At 42.5% G+C, this 27,461-nt stretch overlaps 1 protein-coding gene across 1 annotated transcript in view; it reads right to left on the reverse strand.

Annotated features, from left to right (window-relative positions):
- Positions 1 to 27,461, reverse strand: part of ADGB (androglobin) — a 219,879-nt gene that overhangs the window by 167,815 nt on the left and 24,603 nt on the right. Inside the window, 4 exon segments of the mRNA XM_026649581.1 lie at positions 8,243 to 8,452; positions 10,801 to 10,872; positions 16,769 to 16,861; positions 23,981 to 24,140. Coding sequence (XP_026505366.1) covers positions 8,243 to 8,452; positions 10,801 to 10,872; positions 16,769 to 16,861; positions 23,981 to 24,140 — 535 coding nt within the window.

Raw genomic sequence — 27,461 nt, forward strand, 5'->3', positions numbered from 1 at the left:
GCAAAATAAACAGTCAACAAAAGAGGCAAAAAATCCAAAAGGACCAGTGACAAAAGGAAGCAAAAATGGCCATATTGGCTTTTGAGTGACCAGGTCTAAAAGACAGCCTCTGATGGTCTCCAGCATACATCCTCAGGGGAGAGAGTTCCTTAGAAGGTTTCCATGAAGGAGAAGAACCTGCCCCACAAGCAGAAGCTCAAGTACTTTGTACCTAAATTAATAAAAGCTTTTAGGCTATTTTCAAGATATTCAAATCCACTGGGTTATCAGAAGCTGGAGAAAGCTCTGCACTTCACAATGAGAGAAACAAATTCACCACACCAAGGAAAGACAAATGCTCTCCTTTACTTAAACTAATTTTTAAGTAAAAAACATGAGTAGTGATACTACATTATTAAGAGGTGGTAGTGTTAAATGAATTTACATAATGATTTTTGTATTTTTTTAAATTGGCTATACTCTGTATGGTTTAGTTTAGTTTGATAAATTCTTTAAATGTAATAGGTACAACATGGATTCAGGCTGACGGTTCTTATTGCTATGTAATTGGTGCTTCCACCAATTCTTAAGATTTTAGAAGACAAGAATCTAAAAAGAGAGTTTAAACCATATGATAAGTAAATGAAGCCATTATCATATACATAGATATTTCTAAAGGCCAAGAATATTTGCTAATGGCCATAACTGATTTTTAAATTTCTCAAGTGCATTTTTGAAAACCAAAAAAGTTATTGAATGGCAGACCTTTAATTGCTCAAACAATGAGATAAGACATAGCTTTGTTTCCTCTCTCATGTAGCAGTTCAACCAAATGTTTCATAAAGCAAGCAGTACAAGTTAATGGGCAAAGAAAAAGGAATGTTTGTCTACTCATTTTTCTCCATAGCTAAGGATGCAATAACTCTGTGTAAGTATTCTTAAGAGTGCATTTCTTACTAATCATACTTTAACAGTTAAATAACATTCACTGCAGTGTGACATTCTTCTTTTCCTTTCAGATGTTATTTGACTTTTCCCCTTGACTGATTTTTTGATTTCATACAGTTAGTAAATCTTCAAATCCATATTGTAATTATTATGCATTGACAATAGCCCCTTTTAAAAGCCTAAGTATATATTATTTTAAAATGTACATTGTGAGAGAGGGGGACTGGAGACAGAGGGGAAGTAATTCCTAAGGACTAAAAGTAAGAGTTCAAATTCAGAAATAGAAATCCTTATGAGCTAGAGAGCAGAAATGAAGCAGCGAGTTCAGTTCAGGGTAATACTATTTTGGGGGTCAGAATTTTATTTGGTGGAGAAGAGGGAGGACATTACTGGCAGAAATGAGCTGAATGAATGTGCAGGAGAAAAATCAAGCTAATGGCTCTACTATTTTGCAATTATGTTGAATAAGTACACTCCATGCCAGGTCTTAAGATTTAAGAGGCAGCCCTATGAGAAATGAATATGAGACCCCCACAGAACTCCTACCTAGACTTTGCACCAGTTGGTCCCAATTCTTTCCCTGTAGAATATGACTTCTAATTGTGGAGAACTGGGACCCAGGACAGCAGAATGGGGATAGGAGTTCTACTGCAACAATACAGGGTGGAGGTGCCAGAATGTGATCGCTTATTACAGTTATTGCTGAAGAGACTGGATGTGGTATATCAAGTAGAACAAAGAGGAAGGGTTTAACCACATGGTGATTCTGGTGAGATACCAGTCTCCTTAAGAGACAATATGATGTCTCACTGAAACCAGCCTAGCGTAAAAGCCCATTCCCTCTTTATCCTCCCATCTGTGAACTCTCTCTCCCTTTATTCTTCCCCTCTCTCAATTTCCCTTCTCATCTCCCACTCTCGATGTTTATCACTTTCCCTTCTCCTTTGCATGTCCCCTTCTTTCTCCCTCCCATGAGGTCCCCACCTTTCCTGAACTACTGAAAGAGTTGGTAGAGCCAGCAGAGGAAGCAAGGAAAAGGGAACTTCAGTGAAGGGAGAATAGAAATGAGACTGATTAGAACACACATAACTCAGGAAATGACAGTTAAAGTAGCCTATGCAACTTTAACTGTGCAGATGTGTTACAATACTGTCGTTTATTATTACATGCTATTGTTCCCCAGAGAGCCCCCAGCATCATTCATACACTACAGACAGCACCCTCAACCCAAGATTATAGGGGTAAGATCATGTTCTCTGAACTCCTGCAACTGACTCAAGAGGTGGAAGGCAACTCCTGTCTCCCTTGTATGGGCCATTAGCATTACAAGTCACAGTGCCGGGGAGAGGGCGCCCTCCACAAATCTGCTAATTCACCTCCAAAGCAAGTGGATGGAGAGAAGACTTGGCTCCCCTCTTTCCCACCTCTGCATCCCCAAACAACCTGGCAAATGGAACTATCAGCATCAATCAATAGCAGATTACTATCCCAATGGAGCAAGGAGAGCGCCAGGGCATAAATTATGACTCTCACAGTGAAGAGTTGCAATTTGTTCCCTCATCTACTCCTTGGGAAGCTCAGCTATGCACCATCTCTTACACAAGGCAAATCGTAAAGATACAATCTAGCTCTATATTATATTTTGTCAAGGTAGCAACTATGGTTATGAATGAACTGACACTCATTCTTTAATCCTATTTTAGTTTCTCATACATTTCTTTTAAAATTACCTTTTGAGGGGCTATCATATGTTCAGACTGATCCTACAAGCAAATCTCTTTGGAAAGATTCCTAAAAATCTATCAAGATATTTCTGAGTTAATCCAATCTGAACAGAATTCAATTTTAAAACTTCACTTGGGGCCTATACTGAATGGAGGAATGTGCGCTTTTCCTAATTTGAATTTCCTAATATTAAACAAAGTTGGGGATATTTAAAAACAGAATGAACATGCATAGGATTTTGTTTTCTATTACTTAAAAAAGGGTGCACCAAATCACAATGGTGCAGCATATGTGCATGGGTGCTAATATTTAAAAGCTCCCCTCACTTTTGTTTGCATTTGTGCTCATTCCAAGAATCAGTGATTATAAATATTTTAACAGGCGAGGGATAAGAGAGTACAACCCTTCCTTCTGACCTTTCTGTGCAGTAAATTTAGACAACGTGACCACTAAAGCAACAGTTTAACACTGAGCTGAGATGAGTGATTTTGCAAGGGTTATGGAAGAATTTGGGTAATTTTTATTTTTATCTGTAGAGATTTTTGAAAGAACCTTGAGTCACGTAGTTGCTAAGCAACACAACGTACATTGCAAGGCTCATTCAACATCTATACACTAACATCGCTTTATGAGAGATATGTAAGCAGAGATGTGTTCCCTTTTGTGCTACAGTGTTAGCATAAGGACTGCAAGGCAAAAAGATACATTTATCATGGACTGAAGACAGGGAGTAAATGGCTAATCTTGCAGACCAACTGAAAAAAAAATTACTGATCTGAATCAGAGAGCAGAAAGCAGTGTTTGTAAGGGGGCTCTGCGTGGGGTGGAACGTACACAGGATTATGAAATGCATGTAAGGGGTCTGAGATATGGTATCACAAAAGGAAAATGGAGGTGGTTTTCAGAAGTTAAAGATGAGAAAAGATTGAGGATCCCTGTCCTAAAGACTTAAATTCAGGGTAATCAGCACCTCCATAAGATTATGCAGCCACACAGATTGCTTTATATTTTCTTCTTTTTCTTTGGCTGCTGTAGTGTTCCACCATTCTGCTGCTCCTGTTTCTGAGGACAATATTTTGCCTGCTTTTGAGATATGGAAAGGTGTGCAGGGCTGTGTGCGGGGACTTGCAGAGGCTACAACATTTGCCTTAGTCCCCCAGTTGCCACCCCTCCCAGTGCAAAGGTCAAATGTTATGCAGAAGTAAGGGTGGCATAGTATGGCATTGCCACACTTATTTCTGTGCTGTTGTTGGAAGCAGCCCTGCCGTCAGAGCTGGGCGGCTGGAGAGCAGCGGCTGCTGGCTGGGTGCCCAGTTCTGAAAGCAGTGCCACCGTCAGCAACAGCTCAGAAGTAAGCACAGGCGGGGAGCCGGGGTGTTTGAGAGCAACTCCGAACTCATGTTCCTCCCCACTGGGGAACGCTGCCCAGTGCACGTGAAGGTCCGGGGCTCTCCACAGTGACCCAGATTGACCCGCTCTGGCCTGGGCTATGCCTCTTGTGGAAGTTGCTCCCCAAGGGCTCTACCAGCCCCAGAGCCAAGACCCCCTGCCCAGGCGGCTCTTACCGGCTGCAAGCAACCATATTGTATGTTTAAGAAATTACTTGTATTTACATTCTGATTTTTGATGCCTGTCAGCTTCTGGTTTTTTGCTTTATTAGCAGTGCTTTATTTATTATGTGCTTTTTTTGCATTAATTGGCCATTGGTTTAGTTAAGAGCCTAATTGCTTTTGTTACTTTAACAAAGACTGTGGCTCACATGGGTGAACAACAGAGTGACCTCTACCACCCCCTGCCCAAAAAACCACCCAGCTTTAAAATATTTTTGAATTTTCAGATTGTATGAATTTGACTGGGTTTTTATTTGACTGGAATGGAAATATGTCCTCAATCAGCTAGGGAAAAAAAGTGTACGTAGGTTTGGTCAGTTATTTATTTTGCTTTAAATAGTGTGTGTGGTGTTGTTTCATTTTCTTTGCGTGTGCAAATGGATAATTTTAAAATATAATACAGTACATTCTCTGATTTAAAGTAATTAGTATTATTTAACCAATACTTTTTTTCAGATGTTTGCATTTATTGTTATTTGTTAATATTATTAGTATAATTGTTTTATTTTTTGGCTTACATATTTTTCCTATTGATTTTCTGTGAATAAATGTTGCACCAGTGAGCTGCCATAGATGAAGTTTAAAACCAATCTGGCTGTATATATTTTTTATTCTCCTTTTGAGGAGAACAGATAAAATGCACACTTAAGTGCATATTGTTAAAAAATAAATGTGTGTCCCCCACAAGATGTATAGCGCAGCCCCCTCTCTCTCTCCCAATTTTCTATCTAGTCCACCTCAGTCCCCCTCTCCCCTCACTGGGAAGAGGACAGCATCGCCTCTGGCGTTGCATCTGTGGGCTGTGCAGCGATGGGGGAGAAACAGTGGCCTAATAAGTTAAAGAATTTGCAAGAAGCAAAAGGAGCCTTGTACCATAAGATGCTAGTTCAATGAAGTGCCAGGCTCTAATAGTTGGGCACTTTATCCAATAAAATGAGAAATGCTACGAGCAGGCGCCTGCAGATCTGTGCAGGATGGAGGGCTACTGCAATAGGGCCAGTTAGGTAAAGATTTGTTAAGAAGATGAGGCAGGAAAGGTATTAAAATATAAATAAGCTTGGAAGTTGGGAGCTTTTGCAATTAAACTGGGTTGTTTTCCATGTTGAAAGCTTTAATAGCATAACATTTCTCAATCCAGACATATTACCAGCATAAAGAAATGATTGCATAAGGAAGGGCCTAACAAGCACCTATTAGATGGAAGTTTGTTCCTGTCCTCCAGCAGAGAAGCATTAACAATCACAACTAACAAAAGACACAACTTTGTTTGAATTCAACTCAATCCAATTATCTCTTGGATCCTAACCTGCCTTGTTCTCTCCCTCTTCCCCTCTCTCTTTATTGTTAATTGCTCTCTTCCTTTTAGCTTTATTCTCTGCTTTGATGAATACTGTTATTTCACACATCCTAAAGAAACATTCGCTTGATCATACAGTACTTTCTTTCCTCTCGCCGTTTCCCCCTGCCCCTCTCACTTCCACCCTCCCTTTTAACTTTAAGCTCAGTGGGTGGTCTATTCCCTGGGCCTTTACTTCCTCTCCTTCAGCTCCCTCCTTGATCTGCCTCAGTCCTATATACTGTACTAAAACTCTGCTTGCAAGAGTCACTAGCAATCTTTTCCTTGCCAAATCTAAGAGCCTCTTCTCCGGACACATTTTCTTGATCCGTCTTCTGCATTCCTAGTGTTGACCAACTACTCCTTGAAAGTCTTTTTCTTGGGCTTCCATCACTGTGTTTTTTCCCGTTTCTCCTCTTAACTTGCTGACCTCTCCCTTTTGGCAGATCATTTTTTTTCTTCTCTTACTCTGTGTTAACCAAAGATTTGTTCTTGGTCTCCTTTCTCTCACTGCACTTGATTTTAGTTGATGTCCTCTGGTCTCATTGTCCCACAACATATACTCACAGCCTTTTCAGACAGGAATTGTCTCTTCATTGTCTGTGTGTAGTGCCTAGTAAGTAGGGCACAGAATCCCTGACTGGGGTCTCCACCAGGTGCAACTGCATTATAAATAAGTCATCTGATCATCTCTGATCTAATGACTCTGACACCCACCTTTGTCTGGATTTTTATCTCGTTCAGTCTTATTCATCTCTCCCCATGGATATCCCACTATTTTCTTAAATTAAAACTTCTAATCTTTCTTCTCAAGTCCTCTCCCCATCACCCTACCCGTAACTCAAACTCAGAATCTTGGAATTATTTTCTTCCTTTTTTAATAGTCGGATCTTGCCATTTCTCTCTAAATTTCTAAAATCTGTTTCTTCCTTTTCATTTTCCCTGCTAACACACACTGGTTCACATCACAGTTCTCCCCTCTCCCCAAGAATTCCATAGCCTCCTCCTTTAGCGCATCTTTCCCACATTCAGCAGCTAAAACGGTCTTCCTTTCCTGTTGCTTTATAAGTGTCGTGACATGGTCAGAGTCCATTTTTTGGCTCCGTCTCTTTCCAAATAAAGTTCAAGAGCCTCATCCTCACTTTTAACACTCTTCCTAAAATCTGCCCCATCTACAACTTACTTCCCATTGCTCCACTCCTTTCCCCACTTCTCATGGTTTGTTGGTCCTTGTATCTTTTCCTCACACGCATGACTTCCTACTTTGTTTTCCATTGTCCCAGCACCTGAAGTGATAACAGTCTTGTACCAGGCCAAGCATTGTCATTCTCTCGATCTAATTCCTCCCCAAAACTCACTTCTTTTGCCTTGGTTTCTTCTAGCGACTTCCATACCTATTGTGTACTCCACCTTTCCCGCCCACGTGGCCTAGCTCTTTCTCAGTATTTTGAAAACTAACATTTCTATGATTCATTTGAAATATTACTTGTTTATTTTTTCCTTCCTTACTCCTTTGCCTGATTATCTTCAATTTTAGTGATACATCTATTGAAATCTAATACGCAAGTTTGGGATTTTAACTTTCATCCAGCCCTAGTAAAGTTGAAAATAGTCCCAACAGCTGTTTAAAGACAATAAATTGAGCTTCTTAGACATCTTAGAGAAAAACCTTGTACTTAATCCTAATACAGCAGGGGTTTGGTCTAGTTTCGTCTGAATCTATTGCAAATTTGCATTGAATCTCAATATTAAACCATTCATACCACAGAGCAGGACATGTTTGCACAATGTCTCATAGATTTAAATACTTCCTTTAAAACTAGTTACCACTTCTTGTGCTGAATAAGAATTTCCACTTACTTTGTTCATGTACCTATGTGTTATACTAAGATGTTGTGTGGAGGTTTCTGTTTTTTGTTAACACAATGGATCTCCAAACTGTTCTCAGATTTAATAAAAAAAAAAGTGTACATGTGTTAAATCAATTTTGAAAAAAACTCAAATAACTCAGCAAAATCATAATAAAGTTTCACCCACACCACCAGAAGGTACAGCTGCAACATAGGAATTAAAGCCTGTCAAAGTAGGTTTTGCCAATTTCAAGGTTCTACTCCAAACTGCTGAGGTACTAGTGCTGTTCAAAATGGATAACTTAAACAATAATATAAAAAAATACATTTTTACCACTCTTTTTGTGGTAGTGAGTTTGAGTAAATCTGAAAATTTCAGTTTGAAAGCAAAAAGGGTTGCAAAGTTTTAAGCATATGAAAAGCCCTTTAAACAGATGCAACATTAGCTACACGCTTCTTCTCTACTGTATACACAAACTGCACATATTTATTTTTCAGTAGTGCCTAGATAAATATAATTTCTTAGCAAGCAAGAAAATACTCTAGGTAGTGTGTTTCTAAATGATTACTGCACATCTGGCTAATGATCTAGGATTTCATAACTCTTAAATTGTGCAAATATAACAAGAAATATTAATTTTCATATTGATAATTTAACAATTTTACCACTACAAAACTTTTTTTTCAAAAAAGCAAAATATTTATCCTGATAATTAAAGATAGTACACTATATTCATATTAATGGCATAAGCACACAGATATAACATTTTATATAACTGAAAGCAGTCACTTACCATCCAGTAAAGTTTCACCACATATTTTCCATAGCTATTATACAGTGGCATGTGTCCCTTAATAGCCTTGCATAAGGCATATATATGCTCCCATGGCTTCCAAGAGAATATAGGTGTTTCATTTGTATTGGTTTTACCCTCATTAGTTAAAACATTCACATTATATATCCTCCAGACTGCACAAATTTCACTTATTATCCATCTCATCAGCTGAAATCACAGAATTTTTTTTTTAAATAAAAGTTTTCAGTTTTTCACATTGCACATTTTAGGAAAAAAAAATCAAATGAAGTTAAATTATATTAGTCAAAAAATGCAAAACAATTCCAAATGCTAACTGGAAAGCAAGTCTCACAGAAGAGTGCATTAAAATTAATTTATTGCAAGATTTGCTTTTATCAGCACAAATATTCCTTAAAAGTTATCCATAATATGTGACATTTAGCTGTATGTAGATATCTACAAAGCTTTATGAAAATGGGATCTAATAGACATTGTATTAATTAACGCATGCCATCAATAGCACATCTCATGCCACAATAGTGTTGTTTCATGAATGGTATGGGTGGGAGACCTGCCAAGTGAAGCTGGCAGGGTCTAATGATAAGCCTGTAAACAAGACACTACTCTTACTTTGTACATATCATGCCTAACAGGATGCATTAATTATAGTGCAGTCACATTTTTAACATTTAGTATTTGCTGCATTTTTTATTTTTTAAAGAAAAGAACATTTCTATAATCAAACATTCTACCAAGAAATAGAATATACTTTTCATTAATCAAACATGATTCACCAACAATGAGAGCTACAAGAACTGGCACTAATCACAGGAGAAGTGGCCTGAGAACTTTTTGGAAATCTGGATGCTGACTGATTGATGAGCAGGTAATGGATTATATAGTGCACTAATTATCAAAAGTATACACTTGACCTTTAGTGGTAAGGAAGTTTTTCCTTATTATGCAAGACATATGTCTATTTTTATGTGTTTAACTGGTTAAGTGACTTGGGAAGCTAAACCCTCTTTTTTTATTTATTTTACTCAAATATAGTATATAAGCAGTTCAACAGGAATATCCATATATTAAAGTTGGCTCTTTTATAAGACAGTTTCCTTGCCCTAAAGAGATGTTGATCAATGTGCAAAGTAATAAATGAAATATGTAAAATTTAAATTATTTAATTTGTACATATTTCCATTTTTATTAATATTTCAATCCTTTGTGTTAGCCAATTTAAAGTTAGTAGCTTTTGGTTTGGGGTTCCCACTTCCCTAATCCCAATTAGAGAGAAGATCAACCAAAATCCCATGGTCCAGTTCCAGTTCCAACTTCACAGCTCAAGCATTGTCTTCTAACAATCAAGCACCCTAACTCTGAAAAAGTTTGAAATTTGGATCCAAATTTCAAAGCTGCAAGTTCAGGAGTATTTGGATCTGATGCTACAGTTCAGACCCATCTCTAATCAAAATCCAAAATCCTTAGCTGTTCTCTGAAAATAGAAACATAACACTATCATCCCTTTATAAAAGGAGAGATTATTGTTTGGCAGTTTTCCCTGATGATTCACCTCTGTGTTCTTTTTAAGGAAGTGAGACATCCCAGATAATGTATGGTAATTTTGTAACATGAATAACTGTTTGCTAGGATCTGAAACCACCAATTCACCCCATATACTTATTTTAAACTGTGCTTCAAACAACAGGCCTTGATAAAGAGCCATTAAGCCACAGAGCTTCTTCTATATTTGAAGCCTCAGTATTTGTATTTTGCCCTGTTTTACCAAAGAAAAAATGAAAGACGTGTAATTTATTTTGAAATCAGACATTTTAAGAGATTCATTCCCATTCTCCTCCACCTCCTGCACAATGTTAGCAATAAAATACGAAAAATAATATTTGTTCCTGTAATGGATATTGTTTATACTTATTATAATGTAAAAAAATTTAACTCATTTTAAAACATCTAAATATTTTCCAAAATCATCATGTTGCTGTACTCTACTCTTTAAAGAGCATGTCCTTTCCTTACATTTATAGTTTGACACACAGACTTGGAAGGCTCATACTAACCAGTACCTAAATGCATTCCTACACTTGGCCTCTTTTCTATATAATGAATATTTTGGTTTACAATGATAAAAGATTTTTCAGCAGTTTTAGATTCCATACTTCTTTTGTGGGGGTGAACTTACCCTAAAGTTAAGGATCTTTACTTCCTTTTGTAAATAATAGTTTCCTTTTAGCATTAATATACATTAATTTTCCATGCAAGTATTAACAAATCTTATTCATAACCTGCACTGTTACTTTAAAAAATTGATTTCTGTTGGTCAGCCTTTCACTGTCTCTGTATTTATTTGTTCAGTTTCTAAGAATGATAATCCTTCATTATTAAACCTGTTTGATCCTGATATGAGACTGTCTATCATTTCCCCCCCCACCCCACTGACAGGATTTACTATACTTAATTTCTCCTGTTGATGGTCTATTTATACCACTAATGTTGAGGGATCAGTCCTTACTATGACATGAGCTATCACATTTACTACATACCTCACTACCAAGTAAGTGTTCATTTGCTGAAAAAAGGTCAAACCAGTTTTCATTTTTCACTACTACAGGAACCTGAAAGAGAAGAGGTTTTAGTTGAAAGCCTGTAGCTATATTCACTGAAAAGAATAAAGGTCCACGAAAATATATGAGCACAATATTGTACAAATGCTAGAAATGCCAGTCATCAGCTAAAAGGCAACCAGACTTGCAAATTCCCTGACTGCTTCAATATTTCTTAATGGTCGGGGGGGGGAAGAGTATCTTCAAAACACAGAAGGTGTTCAAAATTTAATTAATCATCGTTAAGTTGTATTGGGAACTTAGTTAACAAATGATAATTAGCAAAAGTTTTCTGTGTCTCAATGGACAAACATTAACGATAACAGATTTGCTCCTTTCACTGCACAACATTCAAATACAACTTTAAGGACAACCGAAAATGAAATTTAGGGGTTCAGTTTAGGGCTTAGTGGTTTTTAGTTCTTTTATGACAGACAAAATAACCATGTCATGAAAGAAACTGCCTCATTCAGCACAAATGGAAATGGATGTCTGTGAAAGAAATACAGTAGGATATAATTCAATACAGATGCTGAAAAATAGGATGGAAATGCGCTGACAGACCTGCAAGGAGAAGACTGTTTAGATCATACCTGGGTCTAGCAAGTCTCTCACTTTTATGATTATCAGAGTCACTCAAGATAGTTATTTTCCATTCAACATACTAAAAAGCATTTTGAATCATTTGGATCTAAGGTATTTGTTGTTTTGTAATTTTGTTTTTAAAAACAAAAACAAATCTTCAGGACCACTCCTGTTTCCAATAAAGTCACTGAATTTTGCCACAGTATTCAAAGGGAATTTATTTGTATAAATGTAACACAATAGTTTACAAAGATACAGACATCTGGGCCTGAGTCATCATTAAAGTATAATACATGCTGATGATCTGCTTAACAAACAGACTGTCATTTTGATCTCTATTCCTTTTATAATTTATCCATTGTCAAAATATCCTCTCAGAGCAATATGATTTACAAATGATTACACTTATTGTTTTCTATAACAATACTAAGATCCACAAGATGACTCAATATCTAATTGACTTGAGATACTGGTGGTATCCCTCTAAATTTAACAACATTGCAATTAACAAAAAGTACCAGTTTTGTACAGCATCTGTCCAGTATATGGTGAATGCTGTTTTAATGACAATTAGTCTAGAACCAATGTCTCCTCTGAGAAAATATATGGAAAAATGGTTTGCTTTCTTGTAGTTTATTGTGTTTTTACATATTCGAGCATCATTAAGTTGATTACTAGTAATCACTTGATGAAATGAGATTTTTATTAGATGCTTTACTATATGACTTCAAAAAATTTACTGCAGTGTATAGCAAGTGACAAGAGATTTGTGTTAATGTCATTGTTGCAATACGAAGAATATTTTTCTATAGTGAAAGATTAGTGCAGGGATCGGCAACTTCTGGCACGTTTACCTGCTGCTTCCGCAGGTTCGGCCGATCGCAGCTCCCACTCGCCGCGGTTCGCCGCTCCAGGCCAACGAGGGCTGCGGCAAGCAGCATGGGCCGAGGGATGTGCTGGCCGCCGCTTCCCACAGCCAGCACATCCCTCGGCCCGCACCACTTCCCGCAGCCCCCATTGGCCTGGAGTGGAGAACCAGCTAGTGGGAGCTGCAATCAGCCAAACCTGCGGACGCGGCAGGTAAACAAATTGGCCCGGCCCGCCAGGGGGCTTACCCTGGCGGGCCGCGTGCCAAAGGTTGCCGATCCCTGGATTAGTGGATAGTTCTAAGATAGACAAACATTTGTTCCTTCCCATTTGAGGCCTGGCTCTTCATTTTCTATCAGTTATGCAAATATTTTAAAGTTTCCTAAGAATGAGTTAAACAGTGTGTAGCATGTTCCTTACTACTTCCATCCCACAGAGTTCTCAAGAATCATTTGAAGAAACACATTCTATTTCAGCAGCTGTTTCATCTCCATTTATTGACAACTCACACTGTATCATAAGACAACTGCATTTTTTTTCAAAGGGTGACTCTTCACTAATGTGCTTTCTCCAAACAGTGTGTGTCAGATTATGTTAACAAGAGTTCAAGCCAAACATAACTATATTTTTAAAAAATAATCAGTAACTCAATTCTGACTTCAATCTTCAATGCTCCAATGAGAAACATATGCAATCTAGGCTAAAAATGACCTGATATGAATGTAGACTTCACCAGGACACTAACAGGAAAGTTAGTTAAAAAAAAGGGGGGGTGCTATTGCCCGTGCTTACAACCAGAATGTATGTTTGTTTATTTTAGGGCAATCTGACAATAACAGATAGAAGGCTTGCAGTGGAAGTCTTTGGAAACAAACAAAACCACTTTTATTTCTGATCAGCTGCTTGAATCTTTTCTTACTACTTTACATATACTTGTTCACCATATCCTTTTCTGTTTCTGCCACATTTAACACTAACTACATCATTTTAACTGTTTTTCAATCACTTGGTGTTTATGATCATTTTATTAATATCTATAGCGTTTATAATATTTTTAGCAGCTTGGCACTAAATTAAGGAGATTAAAACCAAAACAAGAAGAGTTGATCAAATACTAAACAAATTAAATGCTTTATTCATCGGGCTCTGAAGATGGATGTTATAGTTGAAGGATTTTATATACATATAGCTTTATCTGTTTCTGGCTGCCATATCCTTTGCCCCAGTCCTTTAGCTATCACAACTCACTTTATTATATTTTGGCAGCATTTATCATGCAATCTTTTGCTCTTGTGAATTTCCACCCACCCTCCCATTAAAAATTTAAACTTGAAACACACTTACTGCATATTTAATAAAAAATGAAACTGACAAGCTGACACAAGTAAAACTGACAAGAATGAAAAGCTAGAGAGGCAGGCAGGCAAAGTGCTTTAAGAACCTTCAGATTTCAAATGGAATAAAAAGGGAAGAGGATAGTTTTAAATTTAAACAGCAGCAACAGATTTTCAGAGTTGAAGAGCACTTCACCTGTGACATGGCAAACAGATTATTCATTTCTTGTTTTGGTTTCTATTTAAAAGCAGCTGAAAATTAAATAAAGGAGTTGTGCACAAATAAAAAACATTACTGGATATTAGCCAGCCAAATACTGTCAAAGATACGGACATGTTATGTAGGCAGTTCAAAGAAGTGGGATGTCTGAAGTGGGAGACCAAGGATAATATTATATCATGGGTACATTCATAATCTTCAGATCTGCATGGCAGATTTCTACTTCAATGTTCTGCTCAAGTAAAACCACAGTCTGAACAGCACATGTGGGAGAATCAGGATCAGGCCCTCTGGACCCACTGATACTTTCCCAAAACCTTTTGGCATTCTTAAAAGGAAGAAGGCAACACACTGTGGCAGAGAATCAAGAAGGCATATGAAAGTTTAACATACGGAGACCTGTAGGGAAAAAAATTGGAGTTTTGTGAATTTACAAGAGCAGGCAAGTAGTTCTATTTATTCAGTTAACCCCTTCTGCTCACTGGTGACACAGCTGGACAGCACCTAAAACAGGGAGGTTCTTCTCTTCATGACTTTGCCCCTGTGCACCAGTTGTCCTGAGACAATTCTTTGTCATGAGACTTTGCTAGACTGAAAGGCTACATTTCTTCCTCAAATGTAACTTTCAATTTTTTTATGGTCACGTGGGTGTGATGCTCTGACTTGGGTTCCCTAAGGCTTGCTAAATAAAAAGAAACCACCTTTATGTTGTCTGGTAGCATGTGAACATTAGTACCCTGGTGGGAACATGCAATACAGGAAGTCATGGAATACAGGAGAGATTCCAGAAGACTGGAAAAGGGAAAATATAGTGCCAATCTATAAAAAGGGAAATAAGGACAACCCGGGGAATTACCAAACAGTCAGCTTAACTTCTGTACCTGGAAAGATAATGAAGCAAATTACTCTCAAAGAGATTGTGGAGCACACAGCAAGCAGCAATAACAATGGGGATATTAGTTTGGCTGAGGTCTGAGCGAGTCAGTAAAGTGCGCCAGCGACCTTCTAAACGGCCAAATGCACATTCCACCACCATTCTGCACTTGCTCAGCCAGTAGTTGAACAGCTCCTGACTCCTGTCCAGGCTGCCTGTGTATGGCTTCATGAGCCATGGCATTAAGGGGTAGGCTGGGTCCCCAAGGATAACTATAGGCATTTCAACATCCCCAATGGTTATTTTCTGGTCCGGGAAGTAAGTCCCTTGCTGCAGCCGTTTAAACAGAGTAGTGTTCCTAAACGAGCGTCATGAACCCTTCCTGGCCAGCCCACGTTGATGTTGGTGAAACGTCCCTTGTGATCCACTAGTGCTTGCAGCACCATTGAAAAGTAACCCTTGTGGTTTATGTACTGGGTACCCTGGTACTCCGGTGCCAAGATAGGTATATGGGTTCCAGCTATCGCCCCACCAGTTAGGGAATCCCATTGCAGCAAAGCCATCCACTATGGCCTGCAAATTTCCCAGAGTCACTACCTTTCGTAGCAGCAGCTCAATGATTGCTTTGGCTACTTGCATGACAGCAGCCCCCACAGTAGATCTGCCCACTCCAAATTGATTCCCGACTGACCGGCTGCTGTCTGGCGTTGCAAGCTTCCACAGGCTATCGCCACTCACTTCTCAACTGTGAGGGCTGCTCTCATCCTGGTATTCTGGCGCTTCAGGGCAGGGGAAAGCAAGTCACAAAGTTCCATGAAAGTGCCCTTACGCATGCGAAAGTTTCGCAGCCACTGGGAATCGTCCCACACCTGCAACACTATGCGGTCCCACCAGTCTGTGCTTGTTTCCCGGGCCCAGAATCGGCGTTCCACAGATAGAACCTGCCCCATCAACAACATGATCTCCAAAGCGCCGGGACCCGCGGTTTGAGAGAAGTCTGTGTCCATGTCCATGTCCTCATTACTCTCGTCGCCACGCTGCCATCGCCGCCTCTCCTTGCCTCGTTTTTCTGGTCCTGGTTCAGCATAAACTGCATGATAATGCGCAAGGTGTTTACAATGTTCATGACTGCTGTCTTCAGCTGAGCGGGCTCCATGCTTGCCGTGGTATGGCGTCTGCTGTGTTCACCCAGGAAAAAAGGCGCGAAACGGTTGTCTGCCGTTGCTTTCATGGAGGGAGGGGTGAGGCTGTACCCAGAACAACCTGCAACAATGTTTTTTGCCCCATCAGGCACTGGGATCTCAACCCAGAATTCCAATGGGCGGGGGAGACTGTGGGAACTATGGGATAGCTATGGGATAACTACCCACAGTGCAACGCTCCGGAAATTGATGCTAGCCCCGGTACATGGACACACACCGCCGAATTAATGTGCTTAGTGTGGCCGCATACATTCGACTTTATACAATCTGTTTCCAAAATTCGAATTCTGTAAATTCGGATTAATCCCGTAGTATAGACATACCCTAGAAAAGAGTGCATTTGTAGAGGGAGGCTCGCAGTTCCTTCATTGTACATTTCTTGTTTTATTTAATTGAGGAAAGGTAGCATACATCTCTTCTAGAGTAGTTGTCTCTTCCCTCGCAAGGATGTGCCAAGCATTTGCAATCCATTAGCCCAGTTGTGGAAAGTTTGAATTCTACCATTCTGTTGTTATAACAATTTTGGCTGCTACTAACACTGCAGTCATCAATTACATTTCAGTTTAGTTTTCTCACACAGAACAAGCAATGCGTATAAAAAGACAATACAATTGGTTTCATTGGGGCAACTCAGGAAATAAGGTGGAAGAATATGACCCATACTTTTTTTTGAGAGGTTGTTGAGAATAAGTAGCATACACAAACTTTTGGAGTTTTTGCCCTATGAAATGTGTTTGTCAGAAAAATAGGAAATTTTTAACAAAGTCTACATCCCTATAAGATCTTGTATCTACTCTTCTGTACAGTTAAAACACGTGCTTCTTACCTTATTATTTAAAAATTCATGTGGACGTTTCCAGGAATTCACTTTTAAGGAAGGTGGCAATTCAATCTTCCCTTCGGGGTCCTCGAAGACATGCTATATAAAATATACATGTACAAAAATTGAAAAGTTTGTATTTACTATACCACTGGATCATCAAGATTTAAAATGCTTCATTGCTCATGATTAAGGCTAAGATGCTGTCACACATATTTTTAGTAAAAGTCACGGACAGGTCACTGGCAATAAAGAAAAATTCATGGAAGCCCATGACCTATCTGTGACTTTTACTAAAAATATGCATGACAAAATGGGGAGCTGCAGGCTCACCACATCACTGAGGGGAGCCTGGCTTGGAGGTGCAGGGTCTCCCCCACCACCTGCGACACCCGCCGGTGGCTCCAAGCCCTGGGGTGCCCACGGCTGCCCACAGCGGCTCTGAGCTCCAGCTGGTGTACCCTGGCCGCTCATGGCAGCTCCGTGCTCTGGGGCGCCCACGGTGGCTGGGACTTCCCAGGAGCCCCGCTGCCTGCAGCGCCCGGGAGTTTTGGGTCTCTCCGCCACCTCAGAGCTCTGGGCACCCCGCCTCCACCACCCTGGCTGAGAGCTGTCTGCAGGGCACCCCTGCCTCCTCTGCGGCTGGGAGCTCAAGCCCCCACAGTTCCCAGCTGCCAGGGGACACAGGTGCTGGGGGTTCAAGTCACAGAGTTCTCTGGAAGTCAGATTCCGTGACCTCCATGACAAAATCGTAGCCCTATTCATGATTATTCACTGGGAAGAAAAATCACACATTATGGCACAATGAAGAGAAAAGATGGTTACTTACCAATAAATAGAGTTCTCAGAATATACTGTGTCTGCAAAATCCATAGTCAAGCACATTAGGTGCTTGATGTGACTAGGAGAAGTGTACTCAACCTGTGTTTTTTTTACTGCCAGAGTAAAATGTGAACATATCTCCCACTTCTTCCTGGAGCCTAAGACTTTCAGATCTTTTATCACCTCCCATTCAAGCCACATTATTTGGATTCCCTATTCTTTTCCGTCTTCCAGGAAGGCTGCCCGAACGACTCTGTTTGGGCTACTTATTCTGGGAGTAAAGACCACAGTCTGAGCAACCTCAGACAGCACCATTCTCCCAGTAATTTTTAAACACTTAAAATGCTGATTCATAAAGAACATTTTCGTCTTACAACAAACTCATTGCTCAAAGGCAAACTGCTTCTTCAGATCTGCCATGAGTAAGTGGGACTGGAAGGGACCTCCTGGGTCATCAAGTTGAGTGTATGTATCTCTCCATATCAGGCAAGACTAGGGATCCACACAGCAGGGTCACTGTGTTGGGTTCAGCACAGTTAGGGATCCCATCCATGCTGTAGCTCAATGCCTTGTGCCCCCTGGAGCAGAACCGGGGGCAACACCGGTTCTGGCAGGTTGCAAAGAGGTCGACCTGGGGAACTCCCCACTCTCGGAAGAGCTGGTGAGCGACCTCCGAATGGAGCAACTACTCGTACTGGTGGGAGAAAACCCTGCTGAGGCGATCTGTTTGCGTATTGCGGACGCCCGGGAGGTGTACAGCCCTCAGGGAGATATCGTGGGCTATACAGAACTCCCATAGGTTCAGGGCTTCCCGACAGAGGGCTAGGGAATGAGTCCCGCCTTGCCTGTTGATGTAGTACATAGCAGCGGTGTTGTCTACGAAAATCCTGACCACCCTGCCGCGAAGGTGCGTGTGGAACGCCACACACGCCAACTGTACAGCCCTGAGCTCTTTGACATTTATGTGAAGGGACAAGTCCGGGATCGCCCACGTCCCTTGGGTTTGCACGTTCCCTGTGTGGGCTCCCCAACCCAGGTCCGACGCATCGGTCACCAGGTCTATAGACTGGTTGGCATCCTGAAAGGGAACCCCTTGCAGCATATTGCCTGGGTAAGACCACCATTGGAGGGAAGCCAGTATCGGGGATGGAACCACGAGAACCTTGACTAGCCCGTCCCGGGCCTGGGAGAATTGGGAGGCCAGCCAGAGCTGGAGGGGCCTCATTCGGAGTCTGGCATGGCGGACCACATACGTACATGCCGCCATGTGGCCCAGAATACAAAGGCATGCCCTCGCTGTTGTCACTGGGAAAGCCATGACAGAGGTGATGAGAACTCTTAGGGCCTCGAACCTGTCCAGGGGGAGAGGCGCTGTGGCCCTCGAGGAGTCCAGCAGCGCCCCAATGAACTCTATGCTGGAACTAAGGTTGACTTGGTCTCATTCACCACTAGGCTGAGACCGGCACATGTTGACAGGAGCAGCTCGACGTGGGTCTCTACCTCGGAACGAGAGTCGCCCTTGAGAAGCCAATCGTCCAGGTATGGGAAGATCTGTACCTCCTCCCGCATGAGGTAGGCCGCGACCACAGCCATACACTTTGTGAAAACCCTGGGTGCCGTGGATAGGCCAAACGGGAGGACCGCAAACTGGTAGTGGTCTATCCCCACTAAGAAGCGGAGGAAGCGCCTGTGCCCCTCAAAAATATGGATGTGAAAATACGCATTCTGAAGGTCCAGGGCTGCATACCAGTCCCCCGGGTCCAGGGAGGGGATAATAGAGGCCAGGGAAACCATGCGGAACTTGGAGCGGGCCAGAAAACGGTTTAGGCCCCACAGGTCCAGGATGGGCCTGAGGCCCCCTTTGGCCTTTGGGATCAGGAAGTACCGGGAGTAGAACCCTTTGCCCTGGAATTCTACTGGTACTATTTCCAACGCCCCCGGGTGTAGTAGACGGTCCATATCTGCTCAGTAAGGCCTGGTGGTTGGCTACCCTGAGCTGGGAAACTTGGTGAGGAATAAAATTTTCTACCAAAAGAATCCAGTCGTCTGGCGTCCTTATTTTTGGGGGTGGGCGCAGGCTGGCCCTATCTCTCTCTGTGGTTCACCGACTACCACAAGCGAGTTAGGTGCCGGGTGGGAATAGAGGTACTAATGGTCCTTGGCCGGCACCAAGTACTTCCTTTCAGCCTTCTTGGAGATTGGGGCCAATGAGGTGGGAGTTTGCCACAGGGTGTTGGAAATGTTGGCTACACACTGGTGCAGATGCAGAGCCACGTGGCCCGGTGCCGAGAGAGACAACACATTAAAGAGGGAATTGGACGGGTACTCCATTTACTTAGCCTGCAGCTGGAGGCTGGATGCCACCCACTTTAGCAGGTCTTGGTGTGCCTTAAAATCCTCCTGTGGGATTGATGGCGGAGGCGCCGTTATGGTGTCGTCCGGTGCTGGGGAAAGAGCCGGCACGGAGCCCTGGGCCTCGGTTGGTACCGGGGGGTCAAGCCCCAGATCACAGTCCGGGTGTGGAACCACTGACTCGTGGCCCACCGATTTGTCTCTTAGGTGGCCGGACAAGGCTGATGGAAGTTGAGACGCTCCGGCAACCGAGCGTGCCCCTGTCTGGCCGGGCATCGGTGGCCACTGTGCCCATTAGCACCACTGTCCTTGCCACGGGGCCCCTTGCCACTCATCCAGCTGAGGGCCCAGTGGCGCTAGTTGTCCCGGCTGAGCAGCGCAGACCGCGGATGGGCGGCTGGGTGCCGAGGCTGAGGTCACCGTCGAGCGCATGGTCTCACGGGAACGGTATGAGCGGCGGTGCCTGCGATGCCGCCTCCCTCGGGACCTGGACCGCAATGTCGAGGAACTGTACCCGCCTAAAGAACTGTATCCGCTCCCGCTGCTTCGGTACTCATGATGGTGGCGGGAGTTCCGGTGCCGAGGCATCGCGAGGGGAGTCTCGAGCGTGACATATAGTTGAACAGGAACTGGAACGAGAGCGACGATGTCTATCCCATCGAGACTGGCTGCGGTAGTCGTGCCACGAAAGGAAGCATTCCCGGCGCCTCTCCCAATGTCTGCAATCGCTGGCAGGCAGCGTAGAGAGTCCCCGAGACTCCTGCCCGGGGGGCGACCCGGATGGTCTGGTCGGTGTCAAGGGAGGGTGCGAGCTGCGCGCCAAACGGTGCAGGGAGCGGTCCTCGGAACGGGAACTGTGTCCCACAGGAGAGGTTTGATGGGCACCCAATGGAGGCTTGCCGTGGGACCGGGGGCCCATCACCGGCTGTGCGCCTGGAACCGGCAGACTCATGTCGTCTTTCGCAGCCTGCATCGCCTCCGGCATCGACGGCATCCATACCGGTGGAGATGTGCGTGGGGACAGCGCCGGGCTGCTCTGCTCAACCCGAGTCAGAGGCCTTGAGCCCGGGGGGGACCGAGGGCTGCCCGACGCGGGACCAGCCTCCCCTCTTTCCCTGTCTCAGCGCCGCTGCAAGGTAGGGCCCTTCCCCTGTTTCTTGGAGGGGGAGCGGTGCCGGCTGTTAGAGTGGGCCTCGCTATGCACTGATGATGCAGCGCCGGGTGCCAAGTCCACCCGGCGTGCCGGAGTTGGGGTCAACGCCAATTCCATCAGGAGAGCGCGAAGTCTAATGTCTCTCTCCTTCTTGGTCCGCGGCTTGAATGACCTGCAGATCTTACAACGTTCGCTGATGTGAGTCTCACCCAAGCAGCGGAAACACTCAGCATGCGGGTCACTCCTTGACATGGAACGGCGACAGGAGTCGCACGACTTGAAGCCTGGGGCATGCCCTGAGCCCACTCTGACAACTGAAGTAACAATTCCACGAACAGTACTGTGACGTTATTGATATAATCTGGGACCATATAGATCATTGTTGCAACCAAGGTCCTGTAGTGGCACCCAGATCTTGTATAAAGGGGGTCAAATGGGGTGTCTAAGACAAGGTTATGGTTTACTGGTTATAATTATGCTGTCTATATGTGTATATCAATTTTGTAGTTGAAGTTATGAATATTGGCTCTATACTGTCTGTATTTCAAACTTATGCTATGCTGCTGGGTGACATCCCAGACAAATTGGTGTTAGCTCTGCCTAGCCTGCTTGATGGCCCATTAAGGACCATCAGCTATACAATGGACCCATTGAGAGAAGGCAGATACGCCTTGTAACTCAGCAAAGTATGCAGGGACTGGCCCATGTGACTCCAGACTCCATTTTGCTGTAATTTTCCACAGTAAGAACAAAGGTGTTCTTACACCTGGAAAAGACTATATAAGGCGGATGCCTCATCTCCATAGGGTCTTCAATCCTGCTTCATACCTCTGGAGGAACTTTGCTACAAGCTGAAGCTTTGAACAAAGGACTGAGGACCCATCCCAGCGGGGGATGTATTCCAGAGACTTGATTTGAACCTGCAGTTTATTCTATCGCTGCTGCAAGCCTGAACCAAGAACTTTGCCATTACTGTATGTAATTGATTCCATTTAACCAATTCTAACTCTCATCTCTATCTTTTTCCTTTTATGAATAAACCTTTAGATTTTAGATTCTAAAGGATTGGCAACAGCGTGATTTGTGGGTAAGATCTGATTTGTATATTGACCTGGGTCTGGGGCTTGGTCCTTTGGGATGAGGAGAACCTTTTTCTTTTACTGGGGTATTGGTTTTCATAACCATTTGTCCCCATAACGAGTGGCACTGGTGGTAATACTGGGAAACTGGAGTGTCTAAGGAGATTGCTTGTGAGACTTGCGGTTAGCCAGTGGGGTGAGACCAAAGTCCTCCTAGTCTGGCTGGTTTGGTTTGCCTTAGAGGTGGAAAAAGCCCCAGCCTTGGGCTGTAACTGCCCTATTTGAGCAATTTGTCCTGAGTTGGCACTCTCAGTTGGGTTCCGCCAGAACCGCATTGTCACAGGTACCACTAAGGTCGAGAAGAAAAGGCTGCAGCAGAGCTGGAGCACAAAGTTCTGACTACCTTCACTGGCAGCAAGAAGGAACTGGGGGGAGGGGGGAGAACGCGCAGTCCCCCTTATAGCGCGATATACAGGCGTCACTCCAGGGGTCGCCACGGTGCTCCCCCAGTACGGGTACTGCTAAGGGAAAAAACTTCCGGCACCAGTGCACGTGACGAGCACGCACACCTATTGTGGAATACACATGAGCAATCACTCGAAGAAGCAGCTATTTTTCTCAGTTTTATTAAGCACTGGCTTGTAAATCAGAGCCAAAAACCAACCCACTTGTATGTGGAAGTACAAGGCACATACATTCTTATTGCCACATAATGTGGCTCCACAGCTGGCATATTCACCAGAGCTGAGTCAAGATCAACAGAGCTAGAGTCAAATTAGCTTTATGTCCCCTTTGCACATCCTGCCCCTCTCTGCCCACAGCAGTAGGATTGCAGAGACTGATTTAGATGTAGGGCAATTTGTAATTGCCACAGAGAAGAGAAAGGTGGGGGGGACTAGGTCCCCAAACTGGTGTCACCCCATAAGTAAACAGTATTGAAGGGGAACTTCCTCCTCCCCATCCTATTATCCACAAAAGGGGCAGTGCTGGACAGCCATAAAGCCATATTTTAAAGCTAATAATTTATGCAACAGTGTTCATAATCCCTGTAAACAAACAATATATTAGTTGACCCATTAGGTATGGGGAATGAGACCAACAAGTAATTATTAACTCAAAGTATGACCACTAACAAATATTTAAGACTATAAGATTTGTGCAATACTCAGGGAATCATGAGCCCCTAGTAAAGCCAATTTTCTGTGTTTTACACAAGCATAATTAATAAGTATTTTCTAGTATTGTTTATACTTTTACAAAGGGCCGTACAGATTGTCTGAAAATGTAAAAGCAATGTGTTTGCTCCCATAAGAAGCGGTAGTTTTAATTATGATCTGAAACATTTCTGCTTTATTTAGTTTGACAACTGTTGCACAAACGACATAGAAAAATTAATGTCTTCCTTTTTAAAATTTGAATGAAAACAGGCAAAATATATTTAGCTTAAGACAGGACTTGATCTAGTGGGAACCCACTTAAACTTAGGCAACAATTTAAAAGATGTGCTGAAGAAATAAACATGTTTATCAGCAACGAATTATTCTGAAGTTAAAGCAAAGCATACTCTATTAAATACACCTCTACCTCGATATAACGCTGTCTTCAGGAGCCAAAAAATCTTACCGCGTTATAGGTTAAACCGCGTTATATCGAACTTGCTTTGATCCACCGGAGCGCGCAGCCCTGCCCCCCCCCGGAGCACTGCTTTACCGCGTTATATCCGAATTCATGTTATATCAGGTTGGGTTATATCGGGGTAAAGGTGTATATGTAGACAAATTAAGCTGAAAAAAAGTGTCATATTCAACTTACTAAAACTGGACTCTTTCCAGCTTTATCTTTCTCTTTTCCAACTTTTCCTGCATCCCACTTTTCTGCATTGATATCTGCTTCGTTCCATTCTGGCCAAATGGGAAATTTCCCTTTCTTTGATTCACTAGCAGCACCGACACTGGGTAACACAGCAGCTGGTCTGGAAAGCAACCAACAGTTTAAATTGAGGAGAAAGAGAAGAATGAAAATCTTTCTATTGTACACATTTTCTAAGGCAATACATTTTCATATCTGATTGTTTTAATTTAACTTATTTAAAAAGTTTAGTGCTACTAATTACAATACCTTTCCTTTGTGAATTCAGAAAAAGTAATATCAAAAGGTCTTTAAAACTACTAGATACAATTTTGGGTAGTAATCCTGCAAAGCATTTAAGCACATGCCATTTTAAAGTACATTAGTAATGCCACTACTAAATGGAGTATGAAATGGAGCCTGCCAGTGGCACAAGGTGTTGAGCTACAGCACGGATGGGATCTCTAACTGTGCTGAACCCAACACAGTGACCCTGCTGTGTGGATCCCTAGTCTTACCTGATATGGAGAGATACATACACCTGGCTGCCAGGTAGCAGAAATAATTCATATGCAGGCAGCTCCACAGGAGTTTGCAGAGTAAAAGGGATGACTCTGGTGATGATGACTGGAACGGGGCATGGCACCTCCTCCCCTATGGCTATGTGATCCAGGAGTGAAGGGGTACATGTGAAAGATGACCGCCACAAATTCCTTTAAACCTACTTGTTGCAAGCATAGGAGCAGCCTATGAGACTGGGACCAGGCAGGAACCTGCTGAAACCTGGCAGCTGCACCACAAGCACCCTGGCCCCAAACATTGAGGACCATGACCCCAAACACAGACAACCTTGATGAAGAAGAGGCACGTCTGAGGTGTGGACAGCCTACCTCAGTCAGCCAGAAAGGTGACCTGAGACAGAATCCGCCTCCTTGCATTGTTCTAGAGTCATGTGCTCCTCTGTGATGAGTTCACTGCATCTCCGTGAGGGCTTGTCTCCTGCACATGGGCAGGCTTGAGATCATGTAACATGCAGGGTGCTCCGCACAGGGCTCCACGTGCTCAGCAGCGCTCTGAGATCTGCACAGCGGCAGAATCAAGATCTCAGAGAAGGGCTTTTATACTTCCAAAAGCTTTCAAATAAAGTATATCTTATTTAAATAATCTTTCTAGTTCATAGGGGTTTTTAATATATAATTTCTCAATATTTTTCTAATTCTGATGATGTGGGTTTAAAAAAAAAAAAAAAAAGACCGGGCCCCTTCCTTACAACACATTCCTTCTATTTCCTATGAGCAGCAGCAGAGGACCTAGAGCTGTATGTCTACAGACTCAGGACAACAACACTGTTTTGGTTTACACTTGGAAAGTTATCTTCATAATCATTATTGTAACTGGTTTTTGTGGGGGGGGGGGAGGGTTTATTTTATTTTACTTTTTTTTTTTTTTTTTTTTAAGATGAAAGCTGACATCCAGCAGAAACTGAAAATTGCAGGGGCCCATATTTGCAAGGGAAATCTTCCCACTTGCTATGGATGAGTGGACTTTTCAAATCCTGGAATGGTTCATATATTATATTGTGTGTGTATTTATATTGCTGTGCAAATAATTGATAATAATATATAAAACAATCAAAATTTGAATTTCAGATCTATAATTTCTTCCTGGGGTTCTGGTGACTATACAAACCACTTAAGCTTTTCCTTTTGTGATTTATTGTATCTCCAGGACCACTCAACAGATATGACATTTTAGATAATCTGATCATAGCCTCATGATTCACAGTTTTGTTTTGCATTTTTAATTCTATGGTATGACTGCCTGAATTTTCAGTATAGTGAGCATCTAATTAATTATGCCCCAACTCTAATCACATAAATACCGACTGCACAAATAGGTATTCTTGGAATATTAGTACGTGACATCCTTTACTGTTAAACTCTTTACTCTTACCTTCTTATTAGCTGCAAGAATAAAGTGGTGTTAAAACTAATGATTCTTCACTGTTTAATCAAATACTACACTGATACGCACTACTAGTAACTCTTCCTGGGAGTTGAATTATAAAAATTCAGTACAATCTGCATGTGTATTCTGCTCTGTATATTATAAGGTATAGCCCAAGCCATCTTCACAAACTGGAAGACAGATGTATTCTCTGGGGTGAATCTTCACTTTTCTCTTCTTTCTCTATCCAGTATAAAAAGCCTCAGGCATCTCCTTTAAGATATTTGATCTTTCATTAACAGAATCATTTTCCCTACCACATCTTCTTAACAGAATGTCAAAAGATATTCCATTCTATATTTAATAATACTTAGAGTGCAAGCACAGACATGCAGATACTTAGCAGAATTTTAGTGAATTACCAGAGAGCTACCCCACTTTCAGTTTCTTTACTGAGTTTGCTGTACATGCATATATGCACAACAGTGAAGAACAGAATGCCAGCTCTATTAGAGGTTTCAGTATTCATGATGTTCATTATTTTTGCTTCTTTCAAAATTGATCTACGCTAGGTCTATGCCTAAAAATGACAATGATCTAGCTATGTAGCTCAAGCCTGTGAAAGATATCAGACTCTGTGTTACATAGCTAAGTCAACCTATACCCCCTGCGTAGACATAGCTAGGTTGACAGAAGAATATTGCTGTTAACTTAGCTGCTGTCTCTGGAAGAGGTGGATTAACTACATCAGCTGATCTCAAACTGTGGGGCAGACCTCTCAAGTGAAGCACAGGAATGTGTTAAGGGAGGTGCAAGCTGTGTGCCTTTTTTATTATTAATTATTATCATTATTATTATTAAAAGAGTTCTAGCTGTCAGCCCCAGGTGGCTGGAACTCATGCAGAAGGGCCATGCACATCCAGGAGGCACGGATAAAGGGGACAGCCAGAGCCCCACCACCCAGGCTCTCCTTCCCCCTGCCCCTCAATCCGTCACGGGAAGGAGCCCAGGCTCAGGCTCTCCACACACACACCCCCCACCCAATCCCTCACCTTGAGGTGGTGGGGCTCCAGCTGTCAGCCCAGGGTGGCAGCAGCAGCGCAGAAGTAAGGGTGGCAATGGGGAGCGAAGTCTACTGTGAAAAGTGATATTCATCAATATTACTTTTCACATTGCCACCCTTACTTCTGTGCTGCTGCTGGCACGGCACTGCCTTCAGAGATAGCATGTGGCCAGCAGCCCCTGCTCTCTGCTCTGCCTTCAGAGCTGGGTGGTGGTATATGTACGGGGGGTGGGGTGGGGAGGGGGAGGGAGAGGGAGGGTAATAAATGACTACACACACACACAAAGAAGGGGTGCCTAGTCAAATAAGTTTGAGAACCGCTACATCAATTGAAAAACCCATTTCTGTCAGCGTAGGAAGCATCTATGCTACAGAGGCAAAGCTGCAGCACCACGGCTGTGCCACTACCATACAAACATACCCCTAAACAACTCC

This window comes from Terrapene carolina, unplaced genomic scaffold (genome assembly GCF_002925995.2).
Source record: "Terrapene carolina triunguis isolate 2854851 unplaced genomic scaffold, T_m_triunguis-2.0 Scaffold85, whole genome shotgun sequence".
Taxonomy (NCBI): Eukaryota; Metazoa; Chordata; order Testudines; family Emydidae; genus Terrapene; species Terrapene triunguis.